At 45.1% G+C, this 20,757-nt stretch overlaps 1 protein-coding gene across 1 annotated transcript; it reads left to right on the top strand.

Moving 5' to 3' along the window:
* Window positions 1-2,994: 2,994 nt before the first annotated feature.
* LOC137817166 (uncharacterized) lies at window positions 2,995-6,045 on the top strand. The gene has a single exon (XM_068620418.2). It carries the CDS (start codon window positions 2,995-2,997, stop codon window positions 6,043-6,045), a length of 3,051 nt encoding a protein of 1,016 aa, XP_068476519.2.
* The last annotated feature ends 14,712 nt before the right edge of the window (window positions 6,046-20,757 follow it).

The raw sequence follows: 20,757 nt of genomic DNA, 5'->3' as shown, positions 1-20,757 counted from the left end.
CGTTTCCAGCACCCTCTGTGGCTGGATCCTGGTCTGGGCGCGTGGCCTGGCGGGAGCCACGCTGCCTCTCTTCTCGGCGACTTCACTCTCGTCGGCGATGTGAGCCACCGCAAGTCGCCTGACTTCAGCAAACGTCGCTGGATGAGCCCTGATCAAGGCTTCGCAGAATGGCCCTGGCTGCACGCCCTTCTTGAAGGCATAGACCAGCATTTCTTCATCCTTGGCCGGCAATCTGACCATCTGCGCTCCGAAGCGATTGAGGTAGTCTCTGAGGGACTCCCCATGGTACTGCCTTATATCAAACAGATCATAGGACACCCTGGGCGGTGCCTTGTTCACAATATACTGCTCGACAAAGATTTTCGAGAATTGTTGAAAATTAGTTATGTGGCCATTAGGCAGGCTCACAAACCACTCCATCGCCGTTCCCTGGAGCGTGCTCACGAACATCTTACAGTAGATGGCGTCCGACCCTCCTGACAGCATCATCTGTGTGTGGAACGTGGTCAGATGAGCCTCTGGATCCTCCACGCCAGTAAAAACAGCTTTAACCGGAACCACGCTCGTGGGAATTGGCGTGTCGGTAATCGCCTGAATGAAAGGCATTGGGAAAACACGTGGCGGCGTCGACGGTGCCACCTCTTCAGCAGAAGAACGAACCTGCTGCTCCTGAAGAGCTCGACGCAGCTCCTCAGCTACCTTGCTGAGCTCCTCGTTCCTGGCGCGAGAGGCGACCAGGTCTTCGTGTATCCTTGCCTGCTCGACGCGCGAGGCTTCTACAGTGGCCTGCAACGAGCGCATCATTTCTGCCATTTGCGCCATGGTCATGGCGGCGTCGCCTTCAGCTGCGACGGGAGCCACGGGACTGGAACGATTGCTTCTCATCTTTCTCATTAACTTCAGCGAACCACAGAAATACAGCAAATAACACCTCAACCACGATCGAATCAGCGATCGGAGAAAACTCAAGAAACTGCGCAAGAACTCAAGAACACTGCAAACCTTCGCAAAAAACCACCGAAGAACTCGAACTTCCACCAGACAGATTGCGCGCAAGCAACCAAAAACCTCACTCCACCGATTGAAAGACAAATAAACGGCACAAAACACGAACTCACCAAACGAAACTCAAAGAAACTGTACACGACGGTTGCACCAGCACACAACCGCGCAGAAAACCTCGAAAACTTCCACGAACTCACGCTGTGGATGGGAGCACGTTTTACATGGACCCCACGGTGGGCGCCTGATGATCCTGCCTGTTGACCGGAGCGCTGGAGAATGCCTCGTCAAAGGATCGACGTGCGCGCCGCTCCTCACCTCCGTTCCTCCTCGGGATCTATCTCAAGAACCTGCAAAGAAACGATACGGCGCCGCTGCGGCCGATCGCACTCCGACGCTCAAGTCAGTGACGGTATCACCAAATACTAAGAACTGGAACCGTGCAAATCTCTCTCACAAACAGCTCTGTCACTCGCAAGCGTAAAGTGTATGAACTGAACGTGCGTACCTTAGAAAATCTGTTAGGAACTCTTATATACCTGGTGGTTTTCTCTCTCCTGGCAGTTACAGACTTGGACACGTGGCTCGTATCCAACTGTACACGTGCCATCATCTGGAGGCTCACTGACTTGGCGCTGCTTCTACTCTCATTTTGGCTAAGTTACCTATGCATGGTACTGCCCAGTGCATAGCTAACTCAGGAGTGCGATCTCTACTGAAACTGGCGAGTTAGGGTCTTCATATACCTTCCCTGTGGTCTCGCCGGCCGCCTTCATAATCTGCTTCTCCTTCATCTTCGGCGATGTGCTTGTTCTGGCGATCTCCGACTGCCTGGTCGCCTGAGTCTGCGTCTGGCGACTTCATCCCCAACCTGGCGATCGCCTATTCTGGTAAGCTGAAGATCAGAACACGCCAACTTAACAATCAGCGACTACACGTGCCTCCCGACTTCCTTCCCAACTGCCAACCTGGCGCCTTGTCAACACGCCTATACTGTAGCAGGATGCCACGTCATCGCACCCGACCACCAGGGCGGTACACTTACAAACAAGAAAAGACATTTTTTAATTTATACACGGTTGGAACTCAGAATAGGGGAACGAATATTTTGATAATTTTAGAGAGTGTTTCTCTGCTAGGGTTTTTCCCTGTATCTTGCGATCTTATCAAGAATCCACTAATTCTTGTGGCGATCATCCTTAGGCTTATCAAACTTTGTTTGTGGCGCCTTCCTTTATCCAGGTTTTTATTGTTACTGTTTTGAATTTATTCCGTTCCGTAACCCTAAATTCCCAAATTTATTGTCATGTCTATTTGGATTCATATCAGTTGGTATTCAGAGCAAAGGTTTGAGTCATAATATAATTGTGCATCCTGAAATTTTTTTCCCCCCTCATTACTGTTCACGACACTGTTCACGGTACTTTTCATGACACTGTTCACGGTACTGTTCATTTTTTTATTTTGTTATTTTTTTTAAAAAAAAAAGCAGAAACATAAAGAAAAAAAAGAAGAAATAGAAAAAAAAGAAAAGAAGAGAAGAAAAAAAAAGGAAGAAGAAAAGGAAAACAGAAATAGAAAAAAAAAAACAAGAGGAAAACAGAAAAAAAAAATAGTTCTTATTCAGTGCATACTTGGTGTTTGTTAAAAGTTCTAAAAGTGTCCTGTCTACATATTTTGTTTTCTCTATATATTGTTTTTGCTTGGTGTTTTTTTAATTGTCTTGCTTGTTTTTTAATAGTGAAATTGTTCTTCACTATTTTGTTCTTTACTATTATTTTTAATTGATTCTGATTGCTACTTTTGAAAGTGATTCTGGATTATTGATTGCTTGATTCTTGTAAGAACCTTAAGTAGAGAAAGAGTGGTAAAAAGCAGTGTGATCATTAGAAAAAAAGCCTTATTGTGTGAAACACGAGTGTTGAGTGTAAACACGTGAGAAAGTGGTGTGAGGCCCAAACTTATTGTTATTTGTAATCTGTTTACTTGAGCATGGCAGGGGAACCATCAGATAGTGGACTGTCTCAACTACAGATGCAAGCCTTAACACAACACTTGGAAAGGATAATGAAACAACAAAGTGATGGACTCCATGAGAGGTTGGATCAAATGGAGCAAGCACAACAAGTAAATCCAGAAAATAGAGGAGGAGATAGGAGGAGGAGAAGAGAAAATGATGGAGAACAAAGAACTATGAGAATTGATGGAAAAAAATTAAATATTCCCACATTCAATGGGAAAAGTGATCCTGATGCTTACTTGGAGTGGGAAATTAAAGTGGAGCATGTGTTTTCTTGCAATGAGTATAATGAGGAGCAGAAGATGAAGTTGGCAACAGCTGAATTTTCACATTATGCCTTAACTTGGTGGAATAAATACCAAAGGGAGAGAATTAGATATGAGGAACCCATGGTGAACACTTGGACAGAAATGAAAAGGATTATGAGGAAGAGATATATTCCAGCAAGCTACAATAGGGAGTTGCAACTCAAACTCCAGAGAATGACTCAAGGAAATAAAAGTGTGGAAGAGTATTTTAAAGAGATGGAGGTGACCATGATTAGAGCAGGAAAGAATGAAGAAAATGAAGCAATCATGGCAAGATTTTTGAATGGATTGAATTGTGATATTAGGGATGTTGTGAAGCTGCAAGAGTATGTTGACATGAAAGAGTTGTTGCACAAGGCTAACCAAGTAGAACAACAACTCAAGAGGAAGGGAATCATGAGGAGTTCTAACAATAAAAAAAATTTGAATTGGAAGGATAAGGCGATGAAGGATAAAGGAGTTCCCTCAAGTTCAGTCACATCTTCAAGTGGGAAGTCACCTCATAGATATAGTAACTCACCACCTAAAAGGCAAACAAGTGAGGTAAAATGTTTCAAATGCTTGGGAAGAGGACATTATGCTTCAGTATGTCCAACAAAAAAGAATATGATCAGTTTATCAAAGACACAAATAGACAGTGAACCTTCAAGTGAAGAAGAGAAGGAGGATATAGAGGTGGAGTTGGATGCATTGGAGGGTGATTTGTTGATGATTCGAAGGCTTTTAGGAAGCAAAATGCAAGCTTTGGACCAAACCCAAAGGGAAAATATTTTCCATACTAGATGTTCCATTCAAAGGAAAATATGTTCACTCATAGTTGATGGAGGAAGTTGCACCAATGTAGCTAGCTCAAGACTAGTTACCAAATTGAATTTGGAGACAAAACCGCACCCAAGTCCATACAAGCTTCAATGGCTTAGTGAAGATGGAGAGATGACAGTGAGTAAACAAGTGGAGGTGAACCTATCCATAGGACAATATAATGACAATGTCTTGTGTGATGTGGTTCCAATGGAGGCAACTCACATTTTGTTAGGGAGGCCGTGGCAGTTTGACACCAAGGCTATTCATGATGGTTTCACCAATAAAATCTCTTTCATGCAGAATAATAAGAAGATCATTCTCAAACCCTTATCTCCTAGAGAGGTGTGTGAGGATCAAATCAAATTGAGAGAAAAGAGAGTCCAAGAGAAAAGAGAGATGAGTGAAACACCTAAACAGAGCAAGAGTGAAACACTTACAAAGACAGAAACACATGAGAGAAAAATGAGTGGATTACTGAAAGTGAATGAAGTGAAGAAGTTGTTACTTTCTAGCAAACCTCTTTATTTACCTTATTGCACAAACAACACTTTGGTTGATGACCTTTCTAACCAAATTAATTTTCTTCCTAGTGTTGATTCTGTTTTGCAGGAAATCCAAACTCAAGTTGAAGAATTGATGAACAAAGGATGGGTACAAGAGACCATGAGCCCATGTGTTGTTCCAGTAATTTTGGTGCCTAAATATGATGGTTATTGGAGGATGTGCACAAATTGCAGAGCACTCAATAACATTACCATTAAGTATAAACACCATATTCCCAGGTTAGATGATTTAATGGATGAATTGTATGGTTGTTGTATATTTTCAAAAATTGACTTAAGAAGTGGTTGCCATCAAATTAGGATTAGGAATGGGAATGAATGGAAAACTGTCTTTACAAAAAAATATGGATTGTATGACTGGCATGTGTTGCTATTTGGCCTAACAAATGCCTCAAGCACTTTTATGAGTTTAATGAACTATGTTTTGAGAGATTTTTTGGGCAAATTTGTTGTGGTGTATTTTGATGACATCTTGATCTATAACACTAGTTTGGAATTACATGAGGAACATTTGTGTGCTGTTTTGAATGTTCTTAGACAAGAAAAGTTGTATGCTAATCTTGAGAAATGCACATTTTGTACTGAACAAATTGCATTCTTGTGTTTTGTGGTAAGTACCAAAGGAGTTCATGTAGATTATGAAAAGGTGACGGCTATCCAAGAATTATGTTTACATCATGTTGAGTTTGCTTACAATATGGTTGTTGACAGCACATCGAATTGTGATCCATTTGAAATTGTGTATGGATTAAATCCTTTAACTCCATTAGACTTGTTACCTATGCCTAACGTTTCTGTTGTAAAGCATAAAGATGCACAGGCTAAGGCTGACTATGTGAGAAAGCTACACCAACAGGTCAAAGCACAAATTGAAAAAAAGGTTGAAGGTTATTCTAAGCAAGCTAACAAAGGAAGAAAGAAAGTAATCTTTGATCCTGGAGGTGGGGTCTGGGTACACACGAGGGAAGAAATGTTAACTAGACAAAGAAAATCCAAACTCCAATCTAGACAGGATGGACTTTTTCAAGTGTTAGAAATGATTGCCTACAAGATTGATCTTTCAAGTAAGTACAGTATGAGTAACACTTTTAACGTGTCTGATTTGTCTCCTTTTATTGCAGTTGATGAAGCTTTGGATTTAACTTCAAGTCTTTTTCAAGAGGGAGGGAATGATGCAAACATCCTCCAAGGTCTTTCTCAAGAGGGAGGGAATGATGCGGACATCCTCCAAGGTCTTTCTCAAGAAGGAGGGAATGATGCGGACATCCTCCAAGGTCTTTCTCAAGAAGGAGGGAATGATGCGGACATCCAAGCCCAAGGGCCACGGACAACAAGATTAGAATATTAAAATAAAATAATATTATTTTATTTGGAGTTAGGATTTGAACCTAACCACTGGGACAAATGATCATTCTTGTAATATAAGGATTGTAGTATTGTCTTATTTTCTTACAAACAAGAAAAGACATTTTTTAATTTATACACGGTTGGAACTCATAATAGGGGAACGAATATTTTGATAATTTTAGAGAGTGTTTCTCTGCTAGGGTTTTTCCCTGTATCTTGCGATCTTATCAAGAATCCACTAATTCTTGTGGCGATCATCCTTAGGCTTATCAAACTTTGTTTGTGGCGCCTTCCTTTATCCAGGTTTTTATTGTTATTGTTTTGAATTTATTCCGTTCCGTAACCCTAAATTCCCAATTTTATTGTCATGTCTATTTGTATTCATATCACAAAGGAAACAACTTTGGGGTTATTGATCACCTTTGTGCTAGTTTCAAAGCGATACCTTTCAATGAGCTCATTATCTCCTGAAAACCAGCTCTCAAGTCTCCCTCCAGACCTCACAACTCTTGTTTTGATCCTCTTTGATGTAGGAGGAGTGGACTCCATGATAGCAGAAAAAAAGGCAAAGAAGATTCACACAAAGAGAGCAAGAGATGTTGCAAGAGATGGCTCAATTGATTGTTCTTGTGAGAAAGAACAACTGCACCAGAATTTAAAGAGAAACTGAACCATACTGCATTCAATTGATGTGAGTGGGTTTCAGTCTTCAAAGAGAAAAGACTTGACCAAGACCTGCACAGAAAACGTCAAAAAAAGCAGAAAATCACATGGTCATCACATGTGATCTTTGACTAGTCATAAAGGCTCTTAAATTTTCAAGATTTTGGAATATATTCCTTTATGACATGTTGTAACTTCCTCCAGAACATGATCAGGCTTTCTACACAACTTTATTGACTCAGGATTCTTTCATAATTGAGATCTGCAACAGACATAATTTAAAAAGGAATTAAATTGATTCTTTCACAGTGTTGTCAGAGAGGAAACAATCGGTTGTTTCGAGGAAACAATTAGTTGTTTTTCTACAGCAGTAAAACAAATTTTGAATTTTTAAGAATGAGCAGATAGGATTCAATGTAGATGTAATTGAACATTTAACAAGAGATATTTAATCATGAAATTGAATTTGAAAAGAATTAAAGACAAAGATAATGAAGGTCTTATTCTTTATGAAGTTCCTTCAATGAGTCATTTGTTTGTGATCAAGAAGCCTATTTTGACTTATTGAGAAGATTTAGATGATTTGGTTCAACTATGTGTTAGGGTAGAGCAACAAATTAAAAGAAGATCTAGGTCTAGAAAAGATTATCCTAGCACATCCTATTATAGGAAAGAGTCTTAGAGGGAGGGCTATCCTTCCAAATCTGGGTATGAAAGACCCAAAGATATAGGTAAAGAAGAAGAAATTGAAAAAGAAAAATACAAAAAGAGTTTTCTAAAGAACCCAAGACAAGAGATGTTCAGTGCTTTGATTGTGATGAAAAAGGACACTATGCTTCTAAGTGTCCTAAAAAGAGAAATATGCTTTTAAATGATTATGAAAGTGATGACACTAGCAACTTTACATCCTCACTGAGTGAAGGTGAAATTTGGAGTCTGAAGGAGAATTCCAAGCTTATACAAGAAGCTTAATGATTGGTTAGGAGGCTACTTGGCAGCCAACCTGTTGAGATAGAACAATCTCAACAAGAAAATCTATTTCACACTCGCTGTAAAGTTTTTGAAAATATTTGCTCAGTGATAGTGGATAGTGGATCTTGTTGTAATTGTTGTTGCTTAAGATTGGTTGATAAGTTAGCCTTGACTATTGTACCTCATCCAAAACCTTATAAACTTCAGTGGATTAAAGATGATGAAGGTATAGTAGTCAAGAACCAAGTAAGTATTCCAATTTCCACGGGCAATTATAATAAAAATATTTTATGTGATGTGGTACCCATGGAAGTTGGACATATTTTACTTGGGAGGCCCATGACAATTTGATAAACATGTTATTCATGATGGCCTTACCAATAAAATTAGCTTCCATTATAAGGGAAAGAAAATAACTCTTTGTCCTCTTTCACCTCAACAAGTGAGAGAGGACCAAATAAGTCTTAAAAAGAAAATTGACGAGGAGAAGAAAGAAGGAAAAAAATTGTTGAAAAAAAAAAACTCCAATGAAAAAGAGAAGAAAAAGAGTTTGGAGTGTCGTGCTTGCTTCAAAGAAGTTGTTCCATAAAAACCTTTGAAAAATAAAAATAAAATAAAACCTCTTCTAGTGGAACAACCTCTCTTTCTTCTCCAATGCAAGAAGGCACTTACTGCCACAAGTCAAAAACTTGAGTCTCTACCAAGTGGGGTACAAAAACTTTTAAAAGAATTTGATGATATTTTTCCTAAGGAGGTTCCTAGTGGATTTCCACCTTTGCGGGGAATTGAACATCAAATAGATTTTGTTCCTAGAGCCAGCCTACCCAATAGGCCAGGTTATAGAACAAACTCCCAAGAAACAAAAGAAATAGAGAAACAAGTTACTGGCTTGTTGAAGAAGGGTTGGGTTCATAAGAGTCTTAGTCCTTGTGTTGTGCCTGTGTTATTGGTCCCCAAGAAAGATGGGTCTTGGTCAATGTGTACTCATTAGGCCATCAAAAATATAATTGTCAAATATAGGCACCCAATCCCAAGGAAAGGTTAGATGATATCTGTTCCTGCCGGTTGACCGGAAAGATCTTCTTGCGTTGCTTTGACTCGCGAACAAGGACTCCTTCGTCTCCAACTCAGATCTTCACCCTACTCTGCCGTGAGTACCTGAAAAGGAGTGAGCAAAGGGCGCCCTCACGGCCGTTTGCACTCCGACGATCAAGTCAACAAGCAAGAAACACCAAACACCTCCGTCTCGGAGCACCGTAACTGAATGCTCTGAAGGTGTGTAACTGAATCGTAACTAACTTCTCTCTCTCCCTCCAATCACTCGTGCGTACAACGAGTAAGCGAGCAAATGATTAGAGTGTGTGTAAACTGTGTGAAAACGTACCTTACTAAGCTTTCAAAGAAGCTTATATACCTTGGGTTTCAGTGCTGACTGCCACGTGGCCTTTCTGACTTAACCGCAACTCCACGTGGAAGGCCTTACGACGCTGCAACCCAACTTAGGAAATTCCAGTGTGTAAGTCTTCCTTCCTCGAAGTGCATCTGGCGTAAGGGGTGACAACCTAGGTGCCAACTCATGCGCCCCAGCCTCTAGTCACTCGCCCTGGGAGTGTATCAGCCTTCCTCTCGTACCATGGACATGGATTACCCCTGGGCGTGGCCCTCTCCTGGGTCGTATCTATCCCAGGGATTCTCCAGAGGTGGTGTGGGTACTTCACGAGTCAGGTTACTCCCTACTGGTATTGGGGATATGGCTTTGAAGCCACCTTTCTCTTTCCCTTATTACTGTTATGGGGTACCGGGGCCCGAGGCCTCCTCATCCATACTATGGCCTCTTATTCTGTCGTCCCCTCCACGGTCTTCCCTACCCATGGGTATCGGGAGATGGCAGTATCGATGCCTGAACCTGGCGACGCCCACACATGGTGACGCCCAAAGCGGTCAACTCTGACTTTCCTCCTTGGGGCCCCCCTTGGTGGGTCTTGCCATATGTTTGACTTTGACTTTGACTTTGGTCAACGCCAGGGGACGGGTCGATACAATATCTTAGATGAATTGCATGGGGCAACTTTATTTTCTAATATAGATCTTAATACTGGTTATCATCAAATTATAGTTAAAGAAGGAGATGAATGGAAAACTTCTTTTAAAATCAAGTTTTGTTTATATGAATGGTTAGTTATGGGTTTTGGTTTGACCAATGGCCCTAGCACTTTTATGAGATTAATGAATCATGTACTAAGGGATTGTATAGGTCATTTTTTGGTTGTCTACTTTGATGACCTTTTAATTTACAGTAAGAATCTAGATGAACACTTAGACCATCTTTGACGAGTTTTGATTATTCTAAAAAAACATCATCTCTTTGCCAATCTTGAAAAATGAACTTTTTATCAAGAAAATGTTGTTTTCCTAGGATTTATGGTTGGGAAAGATGGTGTTCATCTTGATCTTGAGAAAATAAAGGCTATCCAAGAATGGTCGACCCCTACCACTGTAGGTCACCCGGTCCTTCAAGGACGACCCCCGCTTCACACACCATTTTGTTGGAAGAACCATCCATGTATATCGTCCACCCGGTCGAAAGATCCTGTTGTGGTGTTATCCCGGCAGAGAAATCATCTAAGAATTGGGATTTGATTGCACCCCTCGGCTCATAGCGGATGTCAAACTCCCAAAGCTCCACCAACCACCCTATCATGCGTCTTGCAAGATTTGGCTTAAATAAAATCTTAAAAATTGGATAGTCAGTCTGTACCGTTATGGTGTGGTTCTGGAAGTACGATCGGATCTGCTTGGCTGTTAGGACCAGGGCCAGTGCTACCTTTTCTATCATTTGATATCTTGTCTCGATCGCATGGAGCGTCTGACTAACAAAATATATGGGCCATTCTTCCTTCTCCTCCTCTTGGACGAGCACCACACTTACTGCCTCCTTCGAGACCGACAGGTAGACGATTATTGGTTGGTCAGGTCTCGGCTTCTGAATTACTGCCGGTGAGGATAGGAATTCCTTCAGCTGTTGAAAGATTTCTTCATACACTTGTCATCCCAGCTGAACTTGGCTGCCTTATGAAGTAATTGTACCATCGGTCGTGTCTGCTCAGCCAACCTAGGGACAAATTTGGAGAGGGCGGTAAGACGCCCTATGAGCTGCTGCACCTCTTTCATGTTCTGAAGGCTTCGCATCTTGGTTACCACCCGACATTTGTCCAGGTTGGCTTCAATTCCCCGGTAACCCAAAATATCAGATGGACCTCGACAGAAGAAAAACTGGGCATACACCAAAACATCAAATGTTCTTTCTTCTGGTCTTCTTAAAAGACAAAAACATGTTTGTAAACAAAATGGGCTCACTTTGGGGGTCCAAATAGAAAAATAGGCTAGAGTAGGTCCATATAACATAATAGGGGGTGTATTTATCAAATTGGGCTTGTGCCAAATCCATTAGGGTAGGAAGGTAACCCTAGCTTCTTGAAGCTAGGACTAGGGGCGACATTGACCAAATGTCCAATACTAGGTCGCCCCTTCTCTTATTCCAATTCTGCCCTCCCCCATCTTGTCCACCAAGGCACCCTGTCATATAAATAGGGTGCCTTGCCTCATGTATTTACACCTTGAATTTGAATAGTAAAAACACTCTAAACCCTAAACCCTAAACCAATAAAATGTGCAATCTTAAAATCAACTCACATCAGGTCCTCCCTTCTTGGTCAATGTTCGGGTCGACGGTCATTTTCTCTCGCCCTCGGTGGGGAGTAGCCCCTATGTCTCATTAACTCTTGCCTTTGTGGGGACCGCTATGCACCTCGGCCTCCTTGTACAAACTGACGGAGATGCTCGACTTGGATATTATCCTTCAATGCCTGGCATTCCTCAATGGTATGTCCATTGTTTATGTGGTACTGACACTTACGAATACGGTCGACATTCTCAGGGCTCACAACCTTCCTTAGTGGTGGAATCAACTCGGCACTTAGAGCCTCGTCAAATCTTTCCCCTGTCCGCCCTCAAGGGGGGTATATCTTATGAATCGACTCCCCCGGTTGTCTATGCACCTATCTCTCGATCGACAGCTGGTCGATTTTGGCGTTCCTTTTCCTCATCTCCACCTGCTTCTGCCCGGACTTGATTCCTAAACTCTCTCAACTCCTCCAGTTGCATGAACTTAGTGGCCCTTTACCTAAGCTCGTCCAAGTTTGCAGCTGGTTGCATGCGCAAGCTATCGAAAAACGACTTCGGACGTAAGGTCGTAATAATATGGTGCCTGGACACATCTGGGCTCAGATTCTGAATGCTCATGGCAACCTTCCCGAACCTGTCAATGAACTTCCTCAAGGACCCCCCATTCTCCTGGTGAATGTTGACCAGGGCAATGGAGGTCAGGTGATGCGGTCGGCTGGTGGCGAACTATGTATCAAACTTGGACACCAGTTTCTCAAAACTGTCAATGGAGTTATGAGGGAGCTTCGTAAACCAGTTCAAAACCTCCCTTCAGTGATGTAGGGAACACTCGGCACATAACTGCATTGTCCGAGGTGCAAGTTCATGTGTATAAACGTCCATGTGCTCGTCAAGATCGATCGTGTTGTCATAACGATCCCTGTTAAAGCCTTTTCACTTATCCGGTAGTGGAATCCCAATTACGGAATCGGTAAAGGGGTGACGACGAGTCGAGTTTAGAGTATTGGTCATGGGGACCGACTTGGTTGGATAGGACTTGTCGTCAACCTCTTGGGTTGGGATCCTGTTTTTCGGCTCCTCCACAGTCTTAGAGCCGGTGAAGGACCTCCCGACAAGATTGGTCGGTCCTGCAAACAATCCCCCTCCACGGACTTTCTTTTCATCTCTTCATTCTCCTTCCGAAGAGTCAAGATCTCACTCTCATTCTTCCGAGTGATCTCCTCATTCCTTCTCTTCATCTCAACCATCTCTCTCTGCAGAGGCATCAACAGTGCCATATGCTTAGCTTTGGACATCCTCTTGCTCGCCATGCTTTGGGTTGATACCATGTACTTTCCTCTTCACGCTAATTCTCTTGGTCCCACAGTGGACGCTAATTATTCTCGAACGGGGTTGGAACCAAGAGAACGATTCGAGCTGCTCCTCTACCTCCTCGTTCGATCGATCTGCACTTCTATTCCTCTCCAAGCAAGATCCTTACTCTCATCCTCTCAATCTGTCTCTTGATCTCCGCAAAATCTAGAATCCGATGGTACCTGCAAAAGGCACTCCGACACTCAAGTCAAAATTGTGTATCCGAAACTTGGCACTCTGAGCATTGTATAATAACGTACCTGGTTCTTGGATTTTGTGCCTATTTATATGGTTATTATGGGTCTTTTCTTATTGGGTCAGATTATGGAGTTGGGTGATATTTAGAAGTGTATTACCTAACTCTTGTACCCTTTGATCGTTGATTAACTTGCTAATCTTGCTTAAATGTAATGGTCTTTGCAGTGTTGATCGACTCGGACTGGATGTTGAGTCGGTTTTTTTTAGAGTTGTTTATGGATTTGGGGAATTCAAAAGTTATTTTAGCATTGAGAATAAGGTAGGGATAATGTAATGTGATATTGGAGAAAGCGTCAAAGGTAGAAAATAGGGACGACTTTTGAATATGGTTTTTTAATTAATAAATTGCAATAAAATCCTAAGTAACGTAGAAAATAATAAAATTTGGCAAAAACATAGACATGAAAAATAAGAAAATAAAACATTCGATAAAATTATATACAAGTATATTGCAGCGTTACATAAAAATAAATGTATACTGTAAAAAGATTCCATAAAAGTTTATTACATTGCATTGCATGTGTATGGATTATTATTTCCTTGGGTTCAATTTACGCTTTTAAGGCCGATGCATCATTATCTTCCTGCACTACAAAAAAAATGTTTATTAGGATGGGTCAAAAACGGACCCTAAGTATGAAAAACCCACGCAAAAGGGTAATTATCGTGGGCTTAGCGTTAATGAGAATTTCGAAGCTAATGTAGTCGACGTAAAGATATTGGTGGGTACAAGCGACACATGACGAGTGTTTTTTGTGTAGGTCAAGCATGGGCTTAGCCTACAAGGAGTTGACAAATTTTAAAAAATCATGGGTTTGACTTACGTTTTCCCCACACAAAATTTATTACATTTAAAAGAGCGTGGACTTAGCCTTCGAGTTGTCCACACATTTTTAAAGAAGCGTGAGTTTAGCTCACGGAAGGGCCACACAATCTTTAAACAAGCGTGGGCTAAGCCTTCTCTTGTCCACAAATAAGCGTAGGCTAAGCCTTCATGTTGGTCACAAATTAGCGTGGGCTTAGCCTTCAAAATATATTTTATATTATTTATTTGAAGAAGTGTAGGCTTAACCTATAAGTTTGGCACACAAAGAAGGCGTGTGCGTTTTCGGAGCGGTCCAGTTTCTAGTTTACAGTTTCGTGAATTTTTTTTTTTATTTAAATAAATCAATTTTAAAATGACATTAACTAATGTGAAATCAATTTTAAAATTACTCTATTTCTCTCTTTCTTATTGCATTTATCCTATTTTTTACTTGTTTCATCTTTTTCAATATTGTTCCGTCCGGTTGACTGGGACGTCTTCGTGCGCGACCTCAACCGTTAGCTAGGGGCTCCTTCCCACTGGTTACCTGTGGATTCCTGTAAAAAGAGGACAAAAGGGCGCCCTAGCGGCCGTTTGCACTCCGACGCTCAAGTCAGCCAACAAGAAACACCAAAACTGTGCACCTCCGTATCTGAGCACCGCGTATGACACTCTGAAGGTGGTAAAAAGAAATGTGTATTGTGTGTGTGTTTTCTCCCTCAGGCAAAGATCTTTCCCCAGTCCCTTGTACGTAACCTCAAGGCAGGAGCAAGCAACTAGAGAGTTCTGGTAAATTTGCTAAAAGTTTGAACCCCGTTCCCAACATTCTCTGCGTTATTTAAACTACCCCAGCATTTAAAGCGCCTTAAAGCGCTTTTATTCACAAACGTAACGCGCTCAATTAAAGCGTTTAATTAGAAAATGTAGCGCATTTAAGACGTTGAAACGCTTGGGAGCCATTATAGTACCTGAACGCTCGAAACGGAAACTGTATTGAATGACTTTAATTACCTGGCACCTAACTAAAGGGTGTTTCTATTCTGACCTGGCTGTCGTACACGTGGAGGGCCTCACGACGCCATGACCCCATATGGGGGCGTTTCTGCCCATCTGGGGACGTTTCTACGTGTGAGTCCTCCTGCCTGGGAGTGCTACTGCGCTAGGGGTGACTTTTTGGGTGCCAACTCGTGCCCCCAATCATCTAGTCACTCACTTTGAGAGCGTATCTGCCTTCCTCTTGTACCCTGCACCCGGCTACCGTGGGCGTGACCTTCCTCTTGAGTCGTATCTGCCCCAAAGGCGTCTCTGGGGCGGCAGGGGTACTTCACGAGTCAGGCTGCCCTATACTGGTGTCGTTACTATGGCCTTGAAGCCACCTTTCTCTCCTCTTTATTACTGTTCCCTGGTTATCCAGGGTTTGGGGCCTTCCCACGGCGTCGCCCCCTCCATGGTCTTTACTACCCATGGGTATCGGGGAACCACACTGTGATTGCCTTGCTTTAGTAATGTTTGATCTGGCGACGCCCTGGTTGGGCGACGCCTTCACCTAGGCAACGCCTTGTGTTGACTTTGACCCCTGGTGTTGACTTTGACCTTGACTTAGTCAACGCCCGGGTACGGGACGGTACACAAGCCCCCCAGTCTTAAGCCGAAGACTTGTCTTCAGCGTAAAGACTAAGGCCTCGCCCACACCGTCCACGTGCCACCCCGATGACGTGTCGCTCCCTGCTGACTCAACAATTCTCGAATTATTGACGTGACACTCTCTGAACCATAGGAGCGCTCTTAATGACTGATTGGACATCCTCTGAAACGGGGATGATAACACCTTTTGGGGCTACCCTTGATCGCGCGCCACGTAGCCCATCGCACAGCCAGCCTCTAGAGACCCTTGCGTTTCCCTTGGGCGATTGATCCTTTGACACGTGGCACGATCTCACGGCTCTTAGTTAGCGCCTCTTGGGTTGCAAAATGTAACGTTTAAGTTACCCCCAAACCCGCGCTCACCCCACTGTTACATTCATTCCCTCTGCGTCTCTGCACTGTTCGTCGTCTTCAAACCCCTTTTCTCTGCAATTGTTGTTCTCTCCTTCCTGTGCTCTTCTTCCGCCTTCACTTTGACAGCAAAGGTATGATTTTCGAATACTCACGACTCTTCCCTTTCGTCGCATTGTATGATTTATTGAACTGCCTGGGACTGTTGACATTCATGCATTACTGCGTTCTTCCGCTTCTCCTTCCTTCTCTGTTCCCTTCTCCTTCTTTCTGGGTTTTCTCGCGTGGGTGATGTTTCCTGGGGTTCACTCCCCTTCCTGTCATGGCTACACTTGTTAAAACCTTTTTCCTCTCTTCTTTCTCCAGCTATTTATTTACACCATGACGCGCACGAACGCGGAGCCTGATTCCTCCACCAAGACCCCCAAGTCCAACTACAAAGCCTACTACCCATAGGCCCCCGACGAGCTCTTGAACGAGTGTACCAGCCTGACTACCTTCCAGGACCTGGAAGCTCACCGTGGGGATCCCCATTTGTATAACTTTAACGCTTTTTGCCGCACTCACGACGCCCACATATCCGTCCGTCCCGGCAGGCCTGGGGAACCTGTCTGCGTGGACGACAGACCTAGAAAGGGGAACCCTTTCTTCTTCATGTACCAGACGGTGTTTAAACGCGTAGGGGTGCGTCTCCCATTCACCCCCTTTGAACGGGAACTCCTCACTGAAATCAATACCGCCCACGCCCAGCTCCATCCCAACAGCTGGGCATTCGTAAGGGGTTTTCAAATCCTTTGCGGGCACTTGGGCATCGTTCCCTCCGTAGACGTTTCCTGCATTTCTTCGAAGTGAAGAAGCAGGGGAAAAGCTTCTGGGTAAGCTTTTCCGGGATCGCGGGTAGGATCCTCCTCTCCCTCTTCCAAAACTCTTACAAGAACTGGAAAGGGAAATTCTTCAGAGTGTGCAACGCCAAGCACGACCCCACAGCCTTGGACGACTTTCCCCTCTATTGGACGGAGCGCCCTAAGCTGCTTAGGGCCAAAGCCCTGGAAGAGCTATCTCCTGCTGACAGGGAAGTAAGCAAGGCCTTGGCTGGGCTGGGGATCGTTTTTGATACTTTGAAGCTTGTTGCTAGCGAATACAATGCTCACGCCCTGACAACATACTTTGGTAAGGAGACTTTTCCCTCGTCCCCTTTGCTGTGAACACCCTGCTACCGGATGTTTGTTCCCACTGCTTCCTCCCCTGTTTCCCATGGTGCCATGTTACTTGCATCTCACGCATCTATGCGCTTTGTAATTTTGTATAGTTGCTTTGGCCCTAATTTCTGCTGTTTGGTCTGTTTTGATGTAGGATCGGTGATGGACGCCTCTAAAAGGATGATGCTGGCGAAAGCAATGAAGGAGGCTCGTGCCGCCAAGGCGGGCGCCTCCTCCGCCCCTGCTGCTGATCCGATCCCCCCACCAACTCTATCACCGCCACCTCCGATCACCGCCGAAGCCCCCCTAAGCTCATCTCCGTCATCTCCACATAGCCCCGAAGCACTTCAGACTCCCAGCTCTCCTCCGCCCATCGCCGCTGTTCCCCTAGCCGCGGCCTCGTCACCGGCTCCAACCCCCCTTGACAAAGGGAAACGGGTCTTGGAGATTTTATCGGATGATGAGGACTCGGAAGGTGTGGCAGCCTTCAAGAGGAGAAAATCTGCGCAGGTTCCTCTTCTGCTAGAGGCGTCGCCCCAGGGAGGGAATCCCTTCATGGATGACCCTCCAAGCGCGACCTCACTTCCACCCACAACAGTCCAAGAGGAAGGGGGCGAAGGTGCCGAGTCTGCCCCGCCCCCGCCACCGGTAGAAGTCTCTGCATCCCCTGCTCCCGTCGCTGCCGCTGCCGCCCCCGATCTCATCGCCATCCCTCCTCCAATCATGCATCTGATGAGGGGCTTCAGTGGCGGAACTATGCCAGAGGGCACCGACAGGAAGGAAGGCATGCCTTTCTACTTGGGGGCCTTCTTGGCGGTGGCCCTTGAATGGCGCGCCCAGGCCAGGAATGCTATCCTGCAAGCTCAAACTCTCCAGGCCTTGGAAACAAAGGTAACTGCTCTGGAGGAGGAAAAGAAAACCCTGGGATGCCAGAACGAAGCTTACCAAACCTCCCTGAAGCAGGCGCAAGAGTCCAAAGCAGAAGCTGAGGGATAACTGGCAGAGGCGTTGGAGCTCCAGACTGACTTCTACGCCCGGGAAGTCGCCCTCAAAGTTCAGGTGACGAGCCTTCAAAACATAGTTGAAGCTTACGAAAAATTGCAAAAGGACTTGAAGGCCCGCTGCTGTGAGCAAACTGGCGCAATGGAGCGGATGGAAGGGGAAATGGCGTCCCAGACCCAAGCTATGGGCCTTCTCCGGGCGGACTACGACAAACTGCAAATCGAGGTCAACCGACTCCGCGTGGAGAAGGAGGCTTTGGAGAAGCAGGTGGCTTCCGGGGACACCATCATTGGAGAACTAGAGAAGGACAAGAAGACCCTCATCCAGGAGATGGCGGGTACTTTCGAGGAGGGATTCCAAGAAGCTTTGGCTCAAGCAGTCTGCACGAACCCGGGGATCGACATTTCCAGCTGCGATTCCACTCACCACATTGTTGATGGAAAGGTCGTGCCTTTGGAGATAGACGATTGAGTCGCCACCCTCGATCATCAGCCCATTCCTTTATACTTGTTTTAACCTTCTCTGACAAATTTGTAATTCTTTGAATCATCTGCACTCTTGCTACAACTCTGGGATTTTGTTATGATTACTTTCGTGTCCTCGCGACATAGAATTCTGCCTTTGTGATTTTATTCTCATCCTTTGGCTTCGCGTGCTTCAGTTGTTTTGCTCGTATTATACCCGCTTCTTTTATTTCATTGGGCGGCCTTGTATTCTCGGGCAAGGTCCCGCGCCAGTGCCCACGCCCATGGAGTGGCTCACCTAGTGGAGCCGTATCGTCCACGGGGTGTCTCTAACACCCAAACAGTCCTTTCCTTGACCCTTAACGCCCGACGCCCACGCCTAAGGAGAGGCCTGCTACAGCAGCGCCGTGTCGTCCTCGGGTGTCTGAAACGCCGAGTGTTTTGAAAGGGGGGGGGGGGGGTCGTTCCCTCCATGGTCTTTCCTTCCCATAGGTATCGGGGAACGCCCTGTCAGTGATTCGCTGGCGTTTTGGCGGTCTCATCTCCCTCCACAGTTTTTCCTACCTGTGGGTATCGGGGAGGTGACGCCAGTAACTAACTTTGCCCTCTTCGACTTCGTCTCCCTCCACAGTCTTTCCTACCTGTGGGTATCGGGGAGGCGACCTCGCCGATATTTTGGTGGGCGACGCCCGCGACGTCTCACGCTGGCGTCGTCCTTTATGTCTTTCCAGGCGACGCCTCGGGCGTCTCATGCTGGCGTCGCCTTGGGCGTCGTCCTTACCTTGACATTGACTTTGACCTTAGCCTTGGTCGGCGCCTGGGGACAGCGAAGAGCTCAAGGTTCTCCCCGTGCCATCCACGTGGCGCTTCTCGTATGGCTGATGGGACGTTCGGTCATTCGACTTGATCCACGTGGCGCTCTTTGTATGGCTGATGGGACATTCAGTCATTCGAATTGATCCTGACTCCTACTGCGCCCCTGACCCACTTTCGACGGCGCATCGTACCACTGGGCATTCTGTCGATACGACGTGTTCTGAGTTTAACCAGGGATGCCAGGGCCACCCTTCCATCTGCTGCCACGTGGCTCGATCGTGCGGTGCATCCATTCGCGTCGTTTGGCGCTCTAACCGCTTTATTTAACTCTTCAAACTCTGAAACTGTTCTCATCATTTCTGCACTCTTCGTAACCTACTTACACTCTCTCTTCTTGCACCCTTTCTTCTTGCACCCTTTCTCTTCTCACGAAGGGTTCTTCCAGCGTTCGCTCCCATCGCTCGACTCTTGCATTTCCGGCGGGCCATACGCCTTTGACAATCCCAGATCTTGTTAAAGAATGTCCTCTCATGCTACCTCCCCCAGGGTCAGTCCCAAGGACCTGTACCCTTGGGCTTCGAGTGAGCTTCTTGACGAATGTTCATGCTTACTCGCCACCAGGGCCATAAGGGAACACAAAGGGGATTCATGTTCCTATGATCACCGGGCCTTCGCGAGGAGGCATGACGACGACATTGCTGTGCTCCCTTGCACTCTTGGGGAGCCAGTATGTGGAGACGAACGGGCCAACGAAGGGATCCCCTTCTTCTACTTTTACCAGGTGGTTTTCAAGACCATCGGCGTGCGCCTGCCCTTCTCCCGGTTCGAGAAGGAACTGCGGACGGAGATCATTGTCGCTGCCTTTGTCAAAGCCTTTGACATCCTCTTCGGGTTTCTGGGTTGTGCACCCTCGGTTGACCTCTTTCTTCACTTCTTTGAGGTGAAGAGGCAAAGGCACAACCTCTGGGTAACTCTCAGCAACTTTCCTGGGAGAGTTCTCCTAACCCCCTTCCAAAACTCATTCACCGGGTGGAAAGGCCGGTTCTTCAAAATTTGCTGCACTGACCTCGTTCCCACCGCTCTGGATGGTTTTCCTCTGTACTGGGTGAGAGAGGCGAGGGCCCTCAAAACCAAACCCTTCAAGAAGCTGGCTCCAAGTGATCAAATAGCTTGCCGGATTCTTGCTGAGGCGGGAGGTTTTGACTCTGCCACTTTGATCAGCTTGGAGTTCAACGCTGGAACTCTCGAAAAGTACATATGTAAGAGTCACTGCCCTAGAAACTTCGGCCTTTATTGCTTTCTAACTGTGCATGTCTTGCTTCATGGTGTCTCTGACACATTTATCTCCCTTGGTGCAGGTTCGAAAATAAACCAAGAAAGGAGGACACGACTTACTCGAGCTCTGCGGGCTGGGATCAGGGCTTCGTCTTCCTTCAGTGCTGACTCCGATGGCCACTAAAAAGTGGCTCCTTTGTGATTTGCATGAGTTGTAATATTTGCCC

This window comes from Phaseolus vulgaris, chromosome 10 (assembly GCF_051622355.1).
Source record: "Phaseolus vulgaris cultivar YP4 chromosome 10, ASM5162235v1, whole genome shotgun sequence".
NCBI classification, from domain to species: Eukaryota; Viridiplantae; Streptophyta; class Magnoliopsida; order Fabales; family Fabaceae; genus Phaseolus; species Phaseolus vulgaris.
This window is presented reverse-complemented; position numbering and strand designations above follow the sequence as displayed.

Bases quoted from the DNA above. Each gene is read 5' to 3' on its own strand.
- LOC137817166 (XM_068620418.2), top strand. From the start codon at position 2,995: ATGGCAGGGGAACCATCAGATAGTGGACTGTCTCAACTACAGATGCAA.